General features: G+C 41.5%; 1 protein-coding gene across 3 annotated transcripts in view; it reads left to right on the top strand.

Moving 5' to 3' along the window:
- Positions 1-12,135, top strand: part of LOC132900351 (NACHT, LRR and PYD domains-containing protein 12-like) — a 37,501-nt gene extending 25,366 nt beyond the window's left edge. For all 3 annotated transcript variants that reach the window (XM_060942388.1, XM_060942387.1, XM_060942389.1), the window contains 3 exons: positions 6,883-7,056; positions 10,822-10,995; positions 11,898-12,135. In XM_060942388.1, the coding sequence (XP_060798371.1) occupies positions 6,883-7,056; positions 10,822-10,995; positions 11,898-11,904 (355 nt within the window). In that variant the 3' untranslated portion in view covers positions 11,905-12,135. The remainder of the gene's footprint in view (positions 1-6,882; positions 7,057-10,821; positions 10,996-11,897) is intronic.
- The last annotated feature ends 5,586 nt before the right edge of the window (positions 12,136-17,721 follow it).

Genomic DNA, 17,721 nt, shown 5'->3' with positions numbered 1-17,721 from the left:
TGAGAGGAGATCACAGGGCACGACCACTACGCTCTGTTTTATTCTACAGATATGATTAACATCAGGTTCACAAACATCACCAATCCATGGGAAAACACACACACACACACACACACACACACACACACACACACACACACACACACACACACACACAGAACTGTAAAGAAGAAGAATTCTTTTCTGAAATTAAAACTCTACCTGAAATAGCAATTCCTTGCAACAAATATTGCCACGTGAGGTTGATGAGGTTCCCGACACACAATCCAGTTAAGCACTCAGAAAGTTCAATGAAATGAGATGGTGGTTTATTCCATTAAGACAATTCCGGTTTACTTTACGGTTGCGAACAAAGGATCAAAAAGGGTAACTAAGGGTGTATTCAGACCAGGATAGTTCGATAGTTCACTTGCTTTGGTCCGATCCAATTTTTTTTTTCATTTTTTCATTTTAGTGCGGTTCGCTTTCACACTGTACATTTTAGTAAGCGGACCAAAATCTGTCAACAAAGCCACGCGCCCTGAGGTCGTTCAGCTATTGGTCAGAGACGACACGCGCACAAAGCGTTAAGTTCAAAAGTAGTCATGGAGGCTTTCCGTGCTGTTATTCTTTTTAATGTCATCAAAGCTATATGTTTTTTTCAGTTTTTACTGTTTTCACAATTGTGCGATTACTATGCTGTTGTACAAGTAATTTATCAATGACTTCAAAGAGCAAGGCAGCTACAGAGGATAGCGCTGATGAGCGCACATCATGTTGTGACAGTCAGGGCTTAATTTGAGGGGGAGCAAGCCGGAGCGCGCTCCAGAACCTCGGACGTTGGCTCCGGCAGCTATTTACACTGGATCCGGTGATCCGCCACCTCTCTTGACTATGTAACAAAATAAAAAAAAACCCAAATAATTAAATAAATAAATGCAAGTTTATTTAGTGTTAATGTCTGATTTTGATATCTGTCTTGTTGGTGATTTCTCTCATGAAACGGCATCCACAAAATATCTGTTTGTATGTTACGGAAAAGGAGGGTGCACACTTCCGTGGCCGCGGGAGGAAGACGCGCTGTTCAGAGAAAAAGAAGTGGAAGCGCTCTGCCAGCAGTTTTGCATCAATGACCCACGACATGTCATCAGGGCATTCAGGGAAAGTAATGGAGAATTCATCCCAGATGAACTAAAGGGCCTCTTGGCCGCGATCAACACTGTCCCTATCTCAAGTGCAGAGTGTGAGCGGGGTTTTTCGCAGATGAACTTAATTTGCAGTGTTATTACAATACATGCCCAGAAGCGCCCCCCCCCTTCTTTTTTTTTTTCGCACCGGAGCCACTCATCCTCTGCGCTCCGGGACCTCCCACTTTACAAATTAAGCACTGGTGACAATTCTGGCTCTTCACGCAAGACGGAGGAGGTATGTGTTGGGATATTCGCCTTATCCATCGTAATAGATGAATTTCTTTTTTGCGTCGCTAGTACCGCCACTTTTTGAAAGAATGTCCCTGATTTTAATGTAGGTCTGACGGAGTTTCTTCACTTTTAGCTGACATTGCTCTGGGGAGCGCGTGAACCCCTTCTCCTTCATTTTCTCACTGAATACAGCAAACACGTCGGCATTTTTGTGTGTTCTCTCCAAAATCAGATATGTGGACATCTGCCCATATATCCACAAGGGTGCGCGTTTCTTCCTCGGCCCACGTTTGCCCCCTACTCATTTTTTGTACTCTGTAGTCAAGCCTACCACTGGTCTGAATGACTGAACAACTGTTGTAAGGTTCCCTTGACAACCGAAACAGTGTTTGCACTTTGCGGTGGAGTGTCAAGACTCTGTTTCCCATAATGCTCGACAAACGACGGAAGCTCCCGAGGTACAAAAAAGCAAAACTGTCGGATTAGGTCCGGTCTGCTTTCACACCTCCAAAAAGTCCGCACCAGGGTTCCTTTGGTCCGGACCGAGTCCGACCTAGCAGCTCGGTCTCGGTCCGCTTGTTTGGTCTGGACCAGAGTTCGGTGGTTTGTATTCAGACCAACCCAAAAGGTCCGGACCAAGGGAAATTTGGGTCGTTTGGTCCGGACCAAACAACGTACGTGTGAATACGCCCTAAAGTAAAGCTCTGTTAGTTTAGTACTTGGGTGGCCAACCCGCGGCTCGCGAGCCGCATGCGGCTCTTTGCCCGGTGTCATGCGGCTCTTACGTTCATATCGAAGTTTGTGTTTGTGTATGTGTTTTTTTTTTATGTGCGTGTGTGCTTTGCTTGAGTTCAGTATGGTATTTTCGTCAAATGCATCTTCGCTTTGCTTGGGTATATTACGGTATTTTTAGGTCATGTCAAATGCGCATGTGCGTGAGATAATCGTTAAGTTTTTGGCCAAGGTGTATCTTATGTCAAGTAGCCTCTCAAAATGGCAATGAAAAAATGCACAGCAAAACGAAAATATGAAGACGAACATAGGACATTTTTAACAGAGTGGGAGAGTTTATACTTTTTTGTTGAACGTAATGGCAAGCCATTCTGCCTTATATGTCAGTCGTCATTAGCTCATTTCAAAGCTTCCCGCCTCCCTGAATAAGGAAGGAGCCAGATATGCAACACTAATTGAAAACCTGCACGAAAGCTCTGTAACCCAGTTCCGTGATATACAACTGAAAAGGCCACAGGTTACGTTCCTCGTCAACCCATTCAATGCGGAGATGGACTGTTTGAAAGCCCCGCTAGTCACAGATGAGGCTGCGGCTGAGTTGGAGATGATCGATCTTCGTGAGGAAGACCAACTGAAACCTGTTTTGAGGGAAGGCACCATTGAGTTTTGGAAAAGTGTGCCATTGGAAAAATACCCGAATGTGAAACGGGCTGCGCTTAAGATACTGTCAATGTTTGGGTCAACATATGTCTGCGAGTCTGTGTTTTCTACCATGAAACACGTGAAGTCAAAGCATCGTTCTGTTCTGACTGACACCCATGTGAAAGAACTGCTTCGAGTGGCAACGACGGAATACAACCCAGATTTGAAGAGGATTGTTCAAGGCAAGGAATGTCAGAAGTCCCACTAAGCAACATGCATAGTAAGTGCACACAATATTGATTGCTGTAAATGGCCTGTGGTATTAGTACTGACTGAAGGAGTAAATTTCTCTCATGTTGGCGTGTGACATTTACTATTAATCTGGTTGAGCAGAGGTGCGTGCGTGAGCGGGTGCGTGTGTGTCTGTGAGGGAGAGCGGGGGGGGCGATGTTCATGTGCGGTCATGTGTATGGTGTGGCTTTTTTTTGGTAATGCCATGAGTCCCACTAAGCAGCATGCATAGTAAGTGCACACAATGTTCATTGTTAAAAATGACTGGCCTCAGCCTGTGGTCTTAGTACTGTAGGAGTAAATATGTTGGTGTGTGACATTTACTATTAATCTGGCTGAGCAGAGGTGTGTGTGTGTGTGTGTGTGTGTGTGTGTGTGTGTGTGTGTGTGTGTGTGTGTGAGAGAGAGGAAGGGATGGGTGATGTTCGTGTGCCCATGTGTATGATGTGGCTCTTTGCGGTAACACAGTAAAAAATGTGGCTCTTGGTCTCCAACTGGTTGGCCACCCCGGTTTAGTAGGTTATTCCAATGCATTCGGCTTATTGCGGTCGGAAAACTATTCCGCCTCATCATCTACCTTACCCACTGGCGGCTCGTTAATAGGGGCGATTTGGGCGACGCACTCCCAAACAGGGAGGGAGATTTTTTTTTTTTATCTACTCCTACTACCACGGCAACAGTAATGTTATTGTCCAATCAGGCTAAGGTCGCGCCTGGTGTAGCCACGCCCTTTTGGGGCGATTTCTGTCTGGTTCAGATTTGCCCCAAAATCTCCCATTGACACTAATGGTACGTACGTTTTTTTCGAAAATCCTGCTCCCAATGCATTTTCTATTAGGTTTTATGTGCTCGCACAAGCAGCGTGCTTACGTCATACGCCTGTTGGGCGGGAAATGTGTGAACATTCTATGAAGATGGCGGCGAGTGTTGAGTGCAACAATACGATAGCGTCTCTGAAAGAAGTTCCCTAGTCGTCGTACCAATGAGAAGAAAACGGCAATCAAACAGCTAGGACCTCCTAGACCGAATTTAAACATCAAGCAAGTGTCTACGAAGGGGGAGAAGACCTACTCAAGAGGTTTTAACAAGAACTGGTACCACCGGAAAACTTGGCTAGCTGGCTGTGATGTAGTCAATGCTCGTTTTTGCTACCCTTGCGTTCTCTTCCACCCTGGAAGTAGCACAGCAGACGGTACAGTGATATCTGATATTTGAATTTACTAGGCAAAAGTTGTTTTTGTGTTTGTGTGTGTGTTTTACCAATGGCAGTTGTTTTACCAATGGCAGTTTAACATTGCCATGTTTTTGTTTTACCAATGGCAGTTTAACATTGCCATGCTTGGAATATTTCAGTAGCCTCAAGTTCTCTCTGACTTGGTGTAAATTAAGCATATTTTCAGTTTTTATATATTGTACAATATATGTGTTCATTGGAGCCAGCAGCACCTTACCTTTTTTCCAACTTGTTAAGCCAAGTTGCACTGACTACAAAACCTTGTGTAACCTTGTGTGTATATAGCTAAATAACTAAAGCCTTTTGTGTTCATTGACATGCTTGTAATACTTTAAATTTCATTTTAAGGCATGGCTTTCTGGAGGAATTCTTGGGGAAAAAACTGCAGAATTTATTTAGAATTATTTGTTGTTAAAATGGTGCAATTCCATATAAAAAAAAAACATAATTAAGCTGCACATGTTTGTTTGATGGTTATGCTTTTCTTCATCTTTTTCAAAACTTAAATAAACACTTGTTTTGGATTTATATCCTGCCACTTTAATTGCATTCTTTAGAATGAAGAAATTAGAATATGTTTATAATTAAGAATTTGTGTCTACTTATAGGGCGGCACGGTGGTGTAGTGGTTAGCGCTGTCGCCTCACAGCAAGAAGGTCCTGGGTTCGAGCCCCGGGGCCGGCGAGGGCCTTTCTGTGCGGAGTTTGCATGTTCTCCCCGTGTCCGCGTGGGTTTCCTCCGGGTGCTCCGGTTTCCCCCACAGTCCAAAGACATGCAGGTTAGGTTAACTGGTGACTCTAAATTGACCGTAGGTGTGAGTGTGAATGGTTGTCTGTGTCTATGTGTCAGCCCTGTGATGACCTGGCGACTTGTCCAGGGTGTACCCCGCCTTTCGCCCGTAGTCAGCTGGGATAGGCTCCAGCTTGCCTGCGACCCTGTAGAAGGATAAAGCGGCTAGAGATAATGTGATGTGTGAATGTGATGTGTCTAGTTATTATAGAATACTGGAATAATATGAGAAAATAAATGAGTAATGTAATATTAATTGATTGTGATGCCAAATGTTTTGCTTTGAAGGCTTCACAATGAATCTTCCTTAGTTTAGCCTGGCAAGCCAGACTAAATGTGAATATTTGCCACTCGTAGGCAAAAATATTTTTGGCCGCTAGGCGGGTGGCTCGAGTTTACTAGGCTACCTTAGTTTGCCACTTTTAACTTGTTCAGTGTTGCCACCTAGTGGAGAGAAGAGATATTGTCTGTATTGATATCTGAATTTACCAGGCAAAAACAAGTTCGGCCAATTGATTTGCTACCTAGGTCAATTTACTTCAGTCCTGTGGACATTTATGGTCCGTGTAGACATAACGGGGGAAAATTGCCCCCCCTGAAAAAAAATTCAGGAGCCTCCACTGACCTTACCCCTGATTCAAAGGACTAATTAAAGCTTGCAGTTACGCGCCACACCGGCATGTCAAGGGGAGTGGCTACATACCACATGACAGGTAAGGCAATCAGGTAAGTATATAACATAATTCTAACATAATTCCTTTTACAGGTTACCAAACTAAATCATATAGAAACAACAAATACTAAGTCATACAGCAACCTAAATATGGCTCCTACACTACCATACATTGAAAAATGCACCAATTTGAACAGCCACAAAATGTTTCTTTCTAAATAACAGGTGATTTAAAAATCTATATTTCACTACTTGTGTTTGCAGAAACATTTTTGAAGCCTTTGACATGACCTGGTTTTCTGCGTTCATTAATAATAAAACATGGTCTAATCTTCATCCAAGTCAGAAGAGTCGACAAAGCCATTCTGTCTAAAGAAAACACACTCACACTTGTTCTTGTCAGTCCTGAATAAACCATTTAAACATCCACACTCTGGGTTTTAAAGTGTGTGACCCTCTCTGATAACGACTTCTCCAAAAGCCAATTAGAGTCCGACCCTGTTCTATAAAATAGACACACAGTCTGATTACTGACCGTCTGATCTTCTCAGGAAAGAGCTGTTCATGTGAACTCTGATTAAAGAGAGATTTTGTAGAGATGTGTGAAGCAGGAAAACGTGACTAAAACAGCGTTTGTAAAGAGCGAGTGTGTGTGACTCGGTCCACAGGAAGATAAATTGTCTCCAAACAGAGCAGATTCAGTGCTGTTGCTCCTCTGCCTAAGATCGAGGCATCCTGCAAAAATCACTCCAAGAGCACAGCATGGAATACTGAAGGAGGAGAAAGAGAAAGCAAAGGAGAGCAGAACAGCTGCAGAAATCTCTAGAACTCACTAAAGTCTCTGTTCATGTGTCCACTGGAAGAAACAACACAGAACAATAAAACTGTTCTAAATTACAGAGAAAGTCTGTTTAACAAAACCAATGAAAATCATTTCCATCCAACACTAATCAGGTATTCTTCTACAGACTGAACGATTATGGAGCGATATTCTCTCTCTCTCTCTCTCTCTCTCTCTCTCTCTCTCTCTCACTCACTCACACCTTGAATTTAAAGACACGAATTGAATCTTGATGATCATAAACTGAGACAGTGAAGTGTGTGTCATTGTGTCTCTGCAGGTTGTGGCGGTGTGGTGTCTCAGATGAAGGCTGTGCTGCTCTCGCTTCAGCTCTGAGATCAAACCCCTCACACCTGAGAGACCTGAATTTGTCCGATAATAACCTGGGAGACTCAGGAGTGAAGCGTCTCTGTGCTGGACTGGAGAATCCTCACTGTAAACTGGAGAAACTGAGGTAAGATCATCTCTCTGAGAGTCACATGACCTGCTCCTCAGTAAGACCCATTCTCTAATAGTGAGACTGAAGCAGAGGTTTTAGCTTCATCATCAGTGTCCTGAGGAGGAAGATTGTTTCTGTTCACTGCACACTGATGATTTGTCACAGAGTCTTTGGGTCAGATGGACGTATGTGAGAAGCTGCAGCACAAAACGGGACTTGATCCGACTGCGATGTGTCTGAACTCACTGTGAAATTTACTACAACACTGTAACGAATCCCACAAACTGCACCTGAGACTCAAACTAACTGCCCTCTGTGTGAGCAGCAGTGACATGGTGGAAATGATCTCGGGAATATAAAATTTGAAAACTAAAATGAGACGTTAATGCCAAAGAATTGATGAAAAAACTTTGCTTTTAAATTAAAAAAATTAAATGGAGCCGATCATAGTAACCGTCTTTCTGTTGATTTTTTTGAATAATTCAAATAATGTAATATAGTAATAAATATAGCCACAAGCAGCGATCATCGGGATCCAAGCAATAAGGGGCCAAGTGAGACCACACCCGATTTTAAATTTCTTACTTGAGAGGTTCTTAAAGCGAGACGGCCTTTCGATTTCATAAAATCAGTGAAACTTAGTTCCGTCTGAAATGTGGTGATTGTGATATCTGTTTATTTCTGTAATATCTCACAAAATATCAGGCCGTTCTGTGGCTGGGAAGTTATTTAATTTGAGGGGATTAAAGCAAATAATGTGCATGAAATCGCTCGCTTGGCGCAGTCAAGCAGACAGAGGAAGTCCGTGTGCGCTTGCGCAGGTTTACCTTCTTCTTTTGGGTTTTACAGCAGCTGGCGTCCACAGTGTTGCATTACTGCCATCTACAGGTTTCCCTTTGAGCGTGCACTGACAGTTCCATCATTCTGTCGCTAAACGAACAGCTGATCACACCGAGGTGCTCGCTGAGCGCCCATATTTATTAGTTTGGTCCTACGTTTCCTTTCCTTCGTATAGAACATAACGTCTTTTCTTCTCGGTTTCTTTCCGTTACTGTAGTCGCTCTTTCACGTTTCATTCGCACACTTGCGTCCTCCATTTTTCTCTCCTGTTTCAAATTTGTATCCCACAATGCCTTGCGTGAATGGGGAAAGCCCACCACGTGATGCATGACGTAGTATCTTGAATTGGGTCATGGGGAAGCAGGAAAAAATAGCGGAGAATTTAGGGCCATGTGGCTAAAGGCACTCTACCTTTAAGATATTACAATATTTCAGTTTTAGCGCCCCCTGTGGACAAAACGCGATGGTTAATAATGAAAATCGAGATGACTGCAGTCAGTACTATCTCTCTGAAACGATCAAACATTTAGATTCTACCAGCAGATTGCGCTCCATCCAAAAGCTGAAATATGCAGGCATCACAGAGCCATATAATCGGCACGGTGGTGTAGTGGTTAGCGCTGTCGCCTCACAGCAAGAAGGTCCGGGTTCGAGCCCCGTGGCCGGCGAGGGCCTTTCTGTGTGGAGTTTGCATGTTCTCCCCGTGTCCGCGTGGGTTTCCTCCGGGTGCTCCGGTTTCCCCCACAGTCCAAAGACATGCAGGTTAGGTTAACTGGTGACTTTAAATTAACCGTAGGTGTGAATGTGAGTGTGAATGGTTGTCTGTGTCTATGTGTCAGCCCTGTGATGACCTGGCGGCTTGTCCAGGGTGAACCCCGCCTTTCGCCCGTAGTCAGCTGGGATAGGCTCCAGCTTGCCCGCGACCCTGGAGAACAGGATAAAGCGGCTACAGATAATGAGATGAGATTATTATAAGAAAACCAACAGGGTTCCTACAGTTTTGCTCCATGGGCCCCTAGTAATATAGTAATAAAAGGATAAAGTAGTAAATATTCTCTCAGGACGTCTCCGTCTCGCTGCTCTGAACAGGGTTGCCAGATCTACGTTACAGAAGCAGCTCAGTGGATCAGCAGGATTAAACCCATGCAGTTTTCCTCAGTAGTGCTTTCACTAAAATCATCTCCTATTCCACATTTAGTCATAAATACAGACTGTCTGTGAGTAAACCCACTGACTCCGTTCCATTCATACAGTAACCCAGAGCTAAAGTGGAGAACAGGATCAATAGGTGTGTGTGAGAGGAGATCACAGGGCACGACCACTACGCTCTGTTTTATTCTACAGATATGATTAACATCAGGTTCACAAACATCACCAATCCATGGGAAAATACACACACACACGCGCGCGCACACACACACACACACACACACACACACACACACACACACACACAACTGTAAAGAAGAAGAATTCTTTTCTGAAATTAAAACTCTACCTGAAATAGCAATTCCTTGCAACAAATATTGCCACGTGAGGTTGATGAGGTTCCCGACACACAATCCAGTTAAGCACTCAAAGTTCAATGAAATGAGATGGTGGTTTATTCCATTAAGACAATTCCGGTTTACTTTACGGTTGCGAACAAAGGATCAAAAAGGGAAACTAAAGTAAAGCTCTGTTAGTTTAGTAGGTTATTCCAATGCATTCGGCTTATTGCGGTCGGAAAACTATTCCGCCTCGTCATCTACCTTACCCCTGATTCAAAGGACTAATTAAAGCTTGCAGTTACGCGCCACACCGGCACGTCAAGGGGAGTGGCTACATACCACATGACAGGTAAGGCAATCAGGTAAGTATCTAACATAATTCTAACATAATTCCTTTTAAAGGTTACCAAACTAAATCATATAGAAACAACAAATACTAAGTCATACAGCAACCTAAATATGGCTCCTACACTACCATACATTGAAAAATGCACCAATTTGAACAGCCACAAAATGTTTCTTTCTAAATAACAGGTGATTTAAAAATCTATATTTCACTACTTGTGTTTGCAGAAACATTTTTGAAGCCTTTGACATGACCTGGTTTTCTGCGTTCATTAATAATAAAACATGGTCTAATCTTCATCCAAGTCAGAAGAGTCGACAAACCCATTCTGTCTAAAGAAAACACACTCGCACTTGTTCTTGTCAGTCCTGAATAAACCATTTAAACATCCACACTCTGGGTTTTAAAGTGTGTGACCCTCTCTGATAACGACTTCTCCAAAAGCCAATTAGAGTCCGACCCTGTTCTATAAAATACACACACAGTCTGATTACTGACCGTCTGATCTTCTCAGGAAAGAGCTGTTCATGTGAACTCTGATTAAAGAGAGATTTTGTAGAGATGTGTGAAGCAGGAAAACGTGACTAAAACAGCGTTTGTAAAGAGCGAGTGTGTGTGACTCGGTCCACAGGAAGATAAATTGTCTCCAAACAGAGCAGATTCAGTGCTGTTGCTCCTCTGCCTAAGATCGAGGCATCCTGCAAAAATCACTCCAAGAGCACAGCATGGAATACTGAAGGAGGAGAAAGAGAAAGCAAAGGAGAGCAGAACAGCTGCAGAAATCTCTAGAACTCACTAAAGTCTCTGTTCATGTGTCCACTGGAAGAAACAACACTGAACAATAAAACTGTTCTAAATTACAGAGAAAGTCTGTTTAACAAAACCAATGAAAATCATTTCCATCCAACACTAATCAGGTATTCTTCTACAGACTGAACGATTATGGAGCGATATTCTCTCTCTCTCTCTCTCTCTCTCTCTCTCTCTCTCACACTCACTCACTCACTCACTCACACACACACACACCTCGAATTTAAAGACACGAAGCGACTCTTGATGATCATAAACTGAGACAGTGAAGTGTGTGTCATTGTGTCTCTGCAGGTTGGGGTGTTGTGGTGTCTCAGATGAAGGCTGTGCTGCTCTCGCTTCAGCTCTGAGATCAAACCCCTCACACCTGAGAGACCTGGATCTGACTGGGAATGAAATCGGAGTCTCAGGAGTGAATCTGCTCTCTGCTCTTAAGGATGATAAACATTACAAACTACAGACACTGTGGTGAGTAATGACTTTTTTAGTTCAATGTTGGGGAAGAAAAATCTTTTAACCTCGTTATCATTTTTGTTTAAGTTCAGTAAAGATCACATGACCAGGCCATGAAATGAAACCAGTTTTGGAAATGTTCACTGTGTTCTATTTAATCAGATGTGGGTTTTTTCCTTCTCACAATTACCTTTAATGTTGTTTAGTGTTCATTAAAGTGTTGATTTAAAATGACTCTGAAAGCAGAAGACAGGGAGTCAGTCCGAGTCTCCAAAATGTCCCGTCTGAGTGCATGAGAGTGATTGTAAATGAGCACCTCGTCTCCTTGTGACACCCTGCTGTCTCTGACTTCATCCTGCTGCTTTTGTCTGAATAATATGATCTCGGCTTTTCCCTGTTTCTGATCAGCAGCACACTTTCTTCTCAACTCTCCTCAAAACTCAGTAAAATGATCCTCTTTAATGCCACATGGCCACAAATGTGTGATTTAAGGAGCCACTTGACTCACTCTGACACTCCTTCCTGCTCTCCACCTCCACACCGTGTCTTCTGTCTTTCCTGTAAACTTCACCTCGGCTTCTTCTTAAAGTCTGCACTTAAATCTACATGTAGAACAAGAGATCAAACCCACCGCAGTGGGAGTTACTGTTTAAAAAGCTCCAAAGCCTGGGATTGGATAAGAGCAGTGATGTGATGGGAAACGTCTGCTCACTTTCCTGTTAGATCTTGTGGAAGTTCTCGTTTGTTGGAACTAAATGTTAGATCTTATAGAAGACTGAATAAATGTTGGATTAAATTATAAACAGGAGATAATAATAATGTTTCTCTTGGAGCAGAGATGATTACATGCTGGTGGTCATGAAGTACCGCAGTCCAGTGTGTGGGGATTAATCCAGATGTTTTTCTTTTCTTTTCAGGATTTGATGAACATCTGTGTGTGTGTGTGTGTGTGTGATGAAGACTCTCGTGTTCCTGCAGTTCCATGTTGGAAATGAGCACTTTATTAGGAACAACTTGTGAGCTGCATGAAACTGCTTACAGTACTCTGCACAATTTCAGTCAAATCCATTCCAAAGAAATAAAAAGTGTTTTTATTTTTATTGTATAAAACTAGTTTGTGTATTTAAATTTCTGCAACAGTTCAATAAATTTATATCTCGTATCAGAATATATATATGAACTTATTTGCGTGCTGTACATTTATTCCTTGGTGTTTCAGGTGTAATGGTGTACACACACACACACTGAAAGAAACTCAACAGTTTTTACAAAATACCAAAAACAGCCAGTTCTGTGTCAGTTTTACTAGAAACTATTGAAGCATATTCTAAAGTGTCTGGTTATTGCATCAGTTGGCACAAATCAGAAGCCATGCCAGTGTCTCAAACTTGTTCACATGATCAGCTATCCGCTTTTAATTTCAAATGGTTACCAAAGGGGATGAAATATTTAGGTATAGAATTAGACCCAGACATAAGGGAAATTATGACAACTAACATGGAAAAAGTCTCATTCTCATCTCGTTATCTGTAGCCGCTTTATCCTGTTCTACAGGGTCGCAGGCAGGCGAGCTGGAGCCTATCCCAGCTGACTACGGGCGAAAGGCGGGGTTCACCCTGGACAAGTCGCCAGATCATCACAGGGCTGACACATAGACACACAACCATTCACACTCACATTCACACCTACGGTCAATTTAGAGTCACCAGTTAACCTAACCTGCATGTCTTTGGACTGTGGGGGAAACCGGAGCACCCGGAGGAAACCCACGCGGACACGGGGAGAACATGCAAACTCCACACAGAAAGGCCCTCGCCGGCCACGGGGCTCGAACCCGGACCTTCTTGCTGTGAGGCGACAGCGCTAACCACTACACCACTGTGCCGCCCCATATGGAAAAGTATTAAATAAAATAAAAGCTAATTTGGATAATTGGAGTAAATTACACCTGACATTATGGGGTAAAGTAAATGCAATAAAATTTGTGGTTGTGGCACCACAAATAAATTACCTAACCGGGATGATACCCATATGCATTCCAAAGCAACTATTAGTAAGATATGATAAAATGATAATTTCTTTGGGGTGGGGAAAAAACTCGAATTCGTTTGGATAAATTATGTGAGTCCAAGAAGAGAGGGGGTTTATCATTACTAAACATAAAATATTACAGTGTTGCATTTGAGATGTCCAAGCTTACAGGACATTGGGACGAAGCTGGTGCTGACCTGGACTGGGTCCTGACTGAGCGGGAACTCACCTCCCCCTTTAAACCTATTGAGGTTCTAGCACAAACAGTTAAAAATGAGAAAAATTAGGTGAGCAATCCTATTCTAGAACATTCAAAAATGGTTTGTCAGGAGGTATATAAGAGATGTAGCCTAGTAAACTAGACCCACCCACCTAGTGGCCAAAAATATTTTTGCCTACAAGTGGGTCTAGCCTCGCACCATATCAGCAAAACACCCCGGGCATCAAATCCTGCCCGCCAATCAACGCAAGGTTTTTGTTTGGATTCTTTGGGCGGGCTTTTGCAGGAGTGACAACAAGGCTGCGCGACGCTGGAGAAAGCACAACAGGAAAGATGGCTAAGGCTAGAGAACAGCACTCGTTTGACTCCGCTTTGGAATCAGTTTTAGAAGAATTAGACTTGGAGTTTTCGTTGAAACATGAGCAGGAAGAGGCTCTCCGCTCATTCCTTTTCAAGAAGGACGTTTTCGCTGTTTTGCTGACCGGCTATGGCAAAAGTCTGATCTACCAGCTGGCTCCGCTCGTAGCCAAAAGGATGGGGCTAGTTTGTGCAGTGCGAAGAATTAATAAACAGCTTTGAAACATTACTTTTTGATTGTTTCTTATTTTCCCATTATTTTAAATTTAAGGAAAATTATTTCACCAAACACCACTAAATAAAAATAAAAACTCAAAAACAGTTTAAGCAAACGCTTAAACACTTGAAAAAAAAAGAGTTAAGTATGTGGTACAGACTCCAAACTTGTGGTCATTATCTCCAAACTTCTTAATATCTAGAACCTGTTTATTAATTAATACGCATTTTTGAAAAATTATTTATTTCAAGGCCTGCCCCACTGCTTTCTGTTGCTCTGACTACGTCACAGTCACTGTTGCGCTGATTGGTCAGAGCGTTGGCCTATACGCACAGAGACAGTTTGAAAGACAGTGGGTTGTCCCTACCCACCCCCTTCGGAAATGTCTACGATCGGGACCAGACTAAATATTCACATTTAGTCTGGCTTGCCAGGCTATAAGAGATGTAAAATTTCTCAGTATACTCAAAAATATGCATCCATATGGCATAACCCGAAAATAAAGATAGACAGACAGTCTATCTATTGGGCTCAGTGGCTAAGAAAAGACATCAGAATAATAGATGATCTATTTGAAAATGGCAATTTTCTTTCATATATCAGATTTAAAGAAAAATTTAATTTGGAGGGCAGAGGCCACTTTTGGAAGTACTTACAAATTAGACACTGTATTAAAGAGGTTGTTCCTGCTGGTCAGGATAGAAGTGCGGTTGAATGCTACTTACCGTACAACTACCCAAAATGCATCATAAGGTTTCAAGATGGTCTGAGATGTGTCCTTGGACAAATAATAATGGTTGCAATAATCTCGAGATGATATGGGAGAAAGATTTGTCTTGTACACTAGATGGAAAAAACATGGGAGGGGATTCTTTCCAACACTGAAGAATACATAAGAGAAGCCAGAGGCAAATTTATTCAGTATAAAATAATTCATAGATATTATTTTACCCCATCAAGACTTAACAGAATGGGTTTACTTTTTTTTGGAACTTCTTTTTATTTCCATTTATCATGTGCAGTCATATATCTTATATACAGTACAATAAAAACAAAACAAAGCAAGTATATCCACAGGTACGAAAGTCTTGAAAGAGTCATTAGTCCATGGGTCTCCAATCTTGCCCATCATGTGCAGAGTGAAATGAGAATCTACACCAAGAGTCCACATACAATTAGAGATGTTACAAAACTGGATTGATTCACAATCTAGAAACACTTTGGCATTACTCCGCAAATGGCCATTTTCACAGTCTTATTCAAGGTGGGGAGAAGAGAGAAAAAACAACAATAATAATAATAATAATAATAATAATAATTATAAATACAATGACATAAAAACTAAATAAAAAAAATGATTAAATAAATAAAAAAACGACCCAAGGAAAAAAAATTATATTAAATTAAAATGCAAGGCAACTGGGGCCCATTTATTCATTTATGAAAGCATCTATTTTTAAATGTAACAATGCAGTCAAGTATTCCATATTGTAAACATCTTGGATTCTTTCTCGCCATTGTATTATTGTTGGGGAGTGTGGTTTTAACCAGGAGACTGTAATTACTGTTTGCTATCAGGAGAAGAATTCTCAATAAATCTGCCTGGTTATTTTCTTCAAGATCCTCTGGTAATATCCCGAATATGAAATATTGTGGTTCTAGTGGCATGTCTATTGATAGACATTTCTTAATTTCTTTTTGTATGTTTTTCCAGTATTCTGAAAGTATTGGGCAGTCCCAAAAAATACGTGTATGGTCCCTCACCATACCACATCCTCTCCAGCATTGTACTGAGGTATTGCTCCATTTTGACATAAACTGTGGGGTCCTAAAGTACCTCATTTTAATCTTCCATCCAAACTCTTTCCAGTTAGGGCTACTGGTTATTTTATGTCCATGGCTACATGAATTTTCCCAATGTTCATCAGAAATTATAACGTTCATCTCTAACTCCCATTTTCCTTTGATGTCCAGATTATTGTTTTTTAAATCATCTTGCAATATCCTATAGATGTGTGATATGAACTTTGTTGCAATTGTGCCTTCAATGGTTGAAATAAAGAAATGTTCCATAACAGATGCTGGGTTACAAAGGGTCTTCTATTCTTGATGTGCGTGTAAGTAATGTCTTATTTGTAAGAATCTAAAAAAATCCTGGTTTGGTAAATCAAATTTGTTCTGGAGTTGTTCAAATGATCTAAGAGTATGTCCCTCAAACAGCTGGTCTAGAACCACTAAACCTGCCTCTTCCCATCTTTTAAAGCCTCCATCAAGTCCAGCTGGGGGGAAATCTATGTTGTTTGCTATCCTTACAGCCCTGGATAGTTTTTTCCTCACAGTTGACCATATTTTTAGAGTATTTTTATCCAAATATTATTAATTTTCCCCTTTCCCCACTGATCTTGGTTCAGGAATGGGATTGAGTCTAATGGCATATCAGGACAATCGCTCTGTTCCATTCCTACCCATATCGTATCAGTGTCCCGGGATATCCAAGCAACCATTGACTTAAGTTGAGCTGCCCAATAATACATTTTCAAGTTAGGAAGATCTAGACCTCCATTGGCTTTTGAGCATAGTAGTCTTTTAAATTTAAGTCTGGGTGCTTTGCTTTGCCATATAAATTTTGATAGCCATTTATCAATTGTATTGAAGGTGGAGGTTGAGACATATATGGGTAGTGACTGAAAAAGAAAAAGTAATCTTGGTATAAATGTTCATCCTTATTGCCTCCATTCGCCCTATGAGGGATAGTGGTATAATTTCCCATCTTGCAAGGTCCGCTTTTATTTGGCCCATCAGTTTGCCATTATTAAGTTTAAATAGTTTTGCTAAATCTGTTGTTATTATGATTCCCAAGTACCTAAAACCTTGTGACCAATGACAGTGAAGTCTACCTGATAACTGTGTGGGCCAGTTTCCATTTAGCATCATTGCCTCTGATTTTGATTGGTTAATCTGATAACCAGAAAGCTGTCCATAACTTTTTAATGTATCCATTAGTGAAGGAACAGAGACTATTGGGTCAGCTATATAGGCCAATAAATCGTCTGCATAGAGTGATGTCTTGTGTTCTCTATTACTCATGTCTCTAATACCTTTTAATATCCACATTTTGTCTTATGGAGGCTGCCAATGGCTCAATATTTATAGCAAAGAGCAGGGGACTTAGGCAATCTCCCTGCCTCACCCCCCTCTGTACGTCAAAAAACTCAGAGCAGCAACCATTTACTCCGACACGTGCCTGTGGATTTTTATACATGACTCTGACCCAGTCTACAAACTTTGAATGAAATCCCATCACAGATAATGTTTTGTTCAGAAAGTCCCAGTTTACAGTATCAAATGCTTTTTGAGCATCAAAACTAAGTAGCATAGAAATCTGCCTTTGTTTCTTGGCACATGTAATAATGTTTAGGGTTCTTCTGATATTATTTGCTCCTTGTCTATTGGGTATGAACCCTGTCTGGTCCAGATTGATCAGGTTTGTAATATGTTTTTGAATTCTCTGTGCTAAAATACTGGTCAGTAATTTCTGGCCATTGCAAATCAAACTAATGGGTCTATGGCCCTCACAGAGTGTTGGGTCCTTTCCCTCTTTATGAATCACTGATATTATAGCCTGTGACCATGTCTCGGGCGGCTTGTCCTGAGATAGAGAGTATCTAAAAGACCCTTGTTAGTATTGGTATTAGGTCATCTACAAAGCATTTATAGAACTCTCCTGACAATCCATCCACACCTGGGGATTTATTGTTTTTCAGCCTTTTTATTGCTTCTCTTATTTCTGTTTCAGTGACTGCTGATATCATTTGGTTTGACGCCTCTTCTGGTAATGAAGGGAGGTCCAAACTAGCAAGGAAGGTCTCAATGTTGTCTAGTGTTGGTTTTGGTTTAGTTTCTCTGTATAGGTTCT

The sequence above is a fragment of the Neoarius graeffei genome, chromosome 16 (assembly GCF_027579695.1).
Source record: "Neoarius graeffei isolate fNeoGra1 chromosome 16, fNeoGra1.pri, whole genome shotgun sequence".
NCBI classification, from domain to species: Eukaryota; Metazoa; Chordata; class Actinopteri; order Siluriformes; family Ariidae; genus Neoarius; species Neoarius graeffei.
This window is presented reverse-complemented; position numbering and strand designations above follow the sequence as displayed.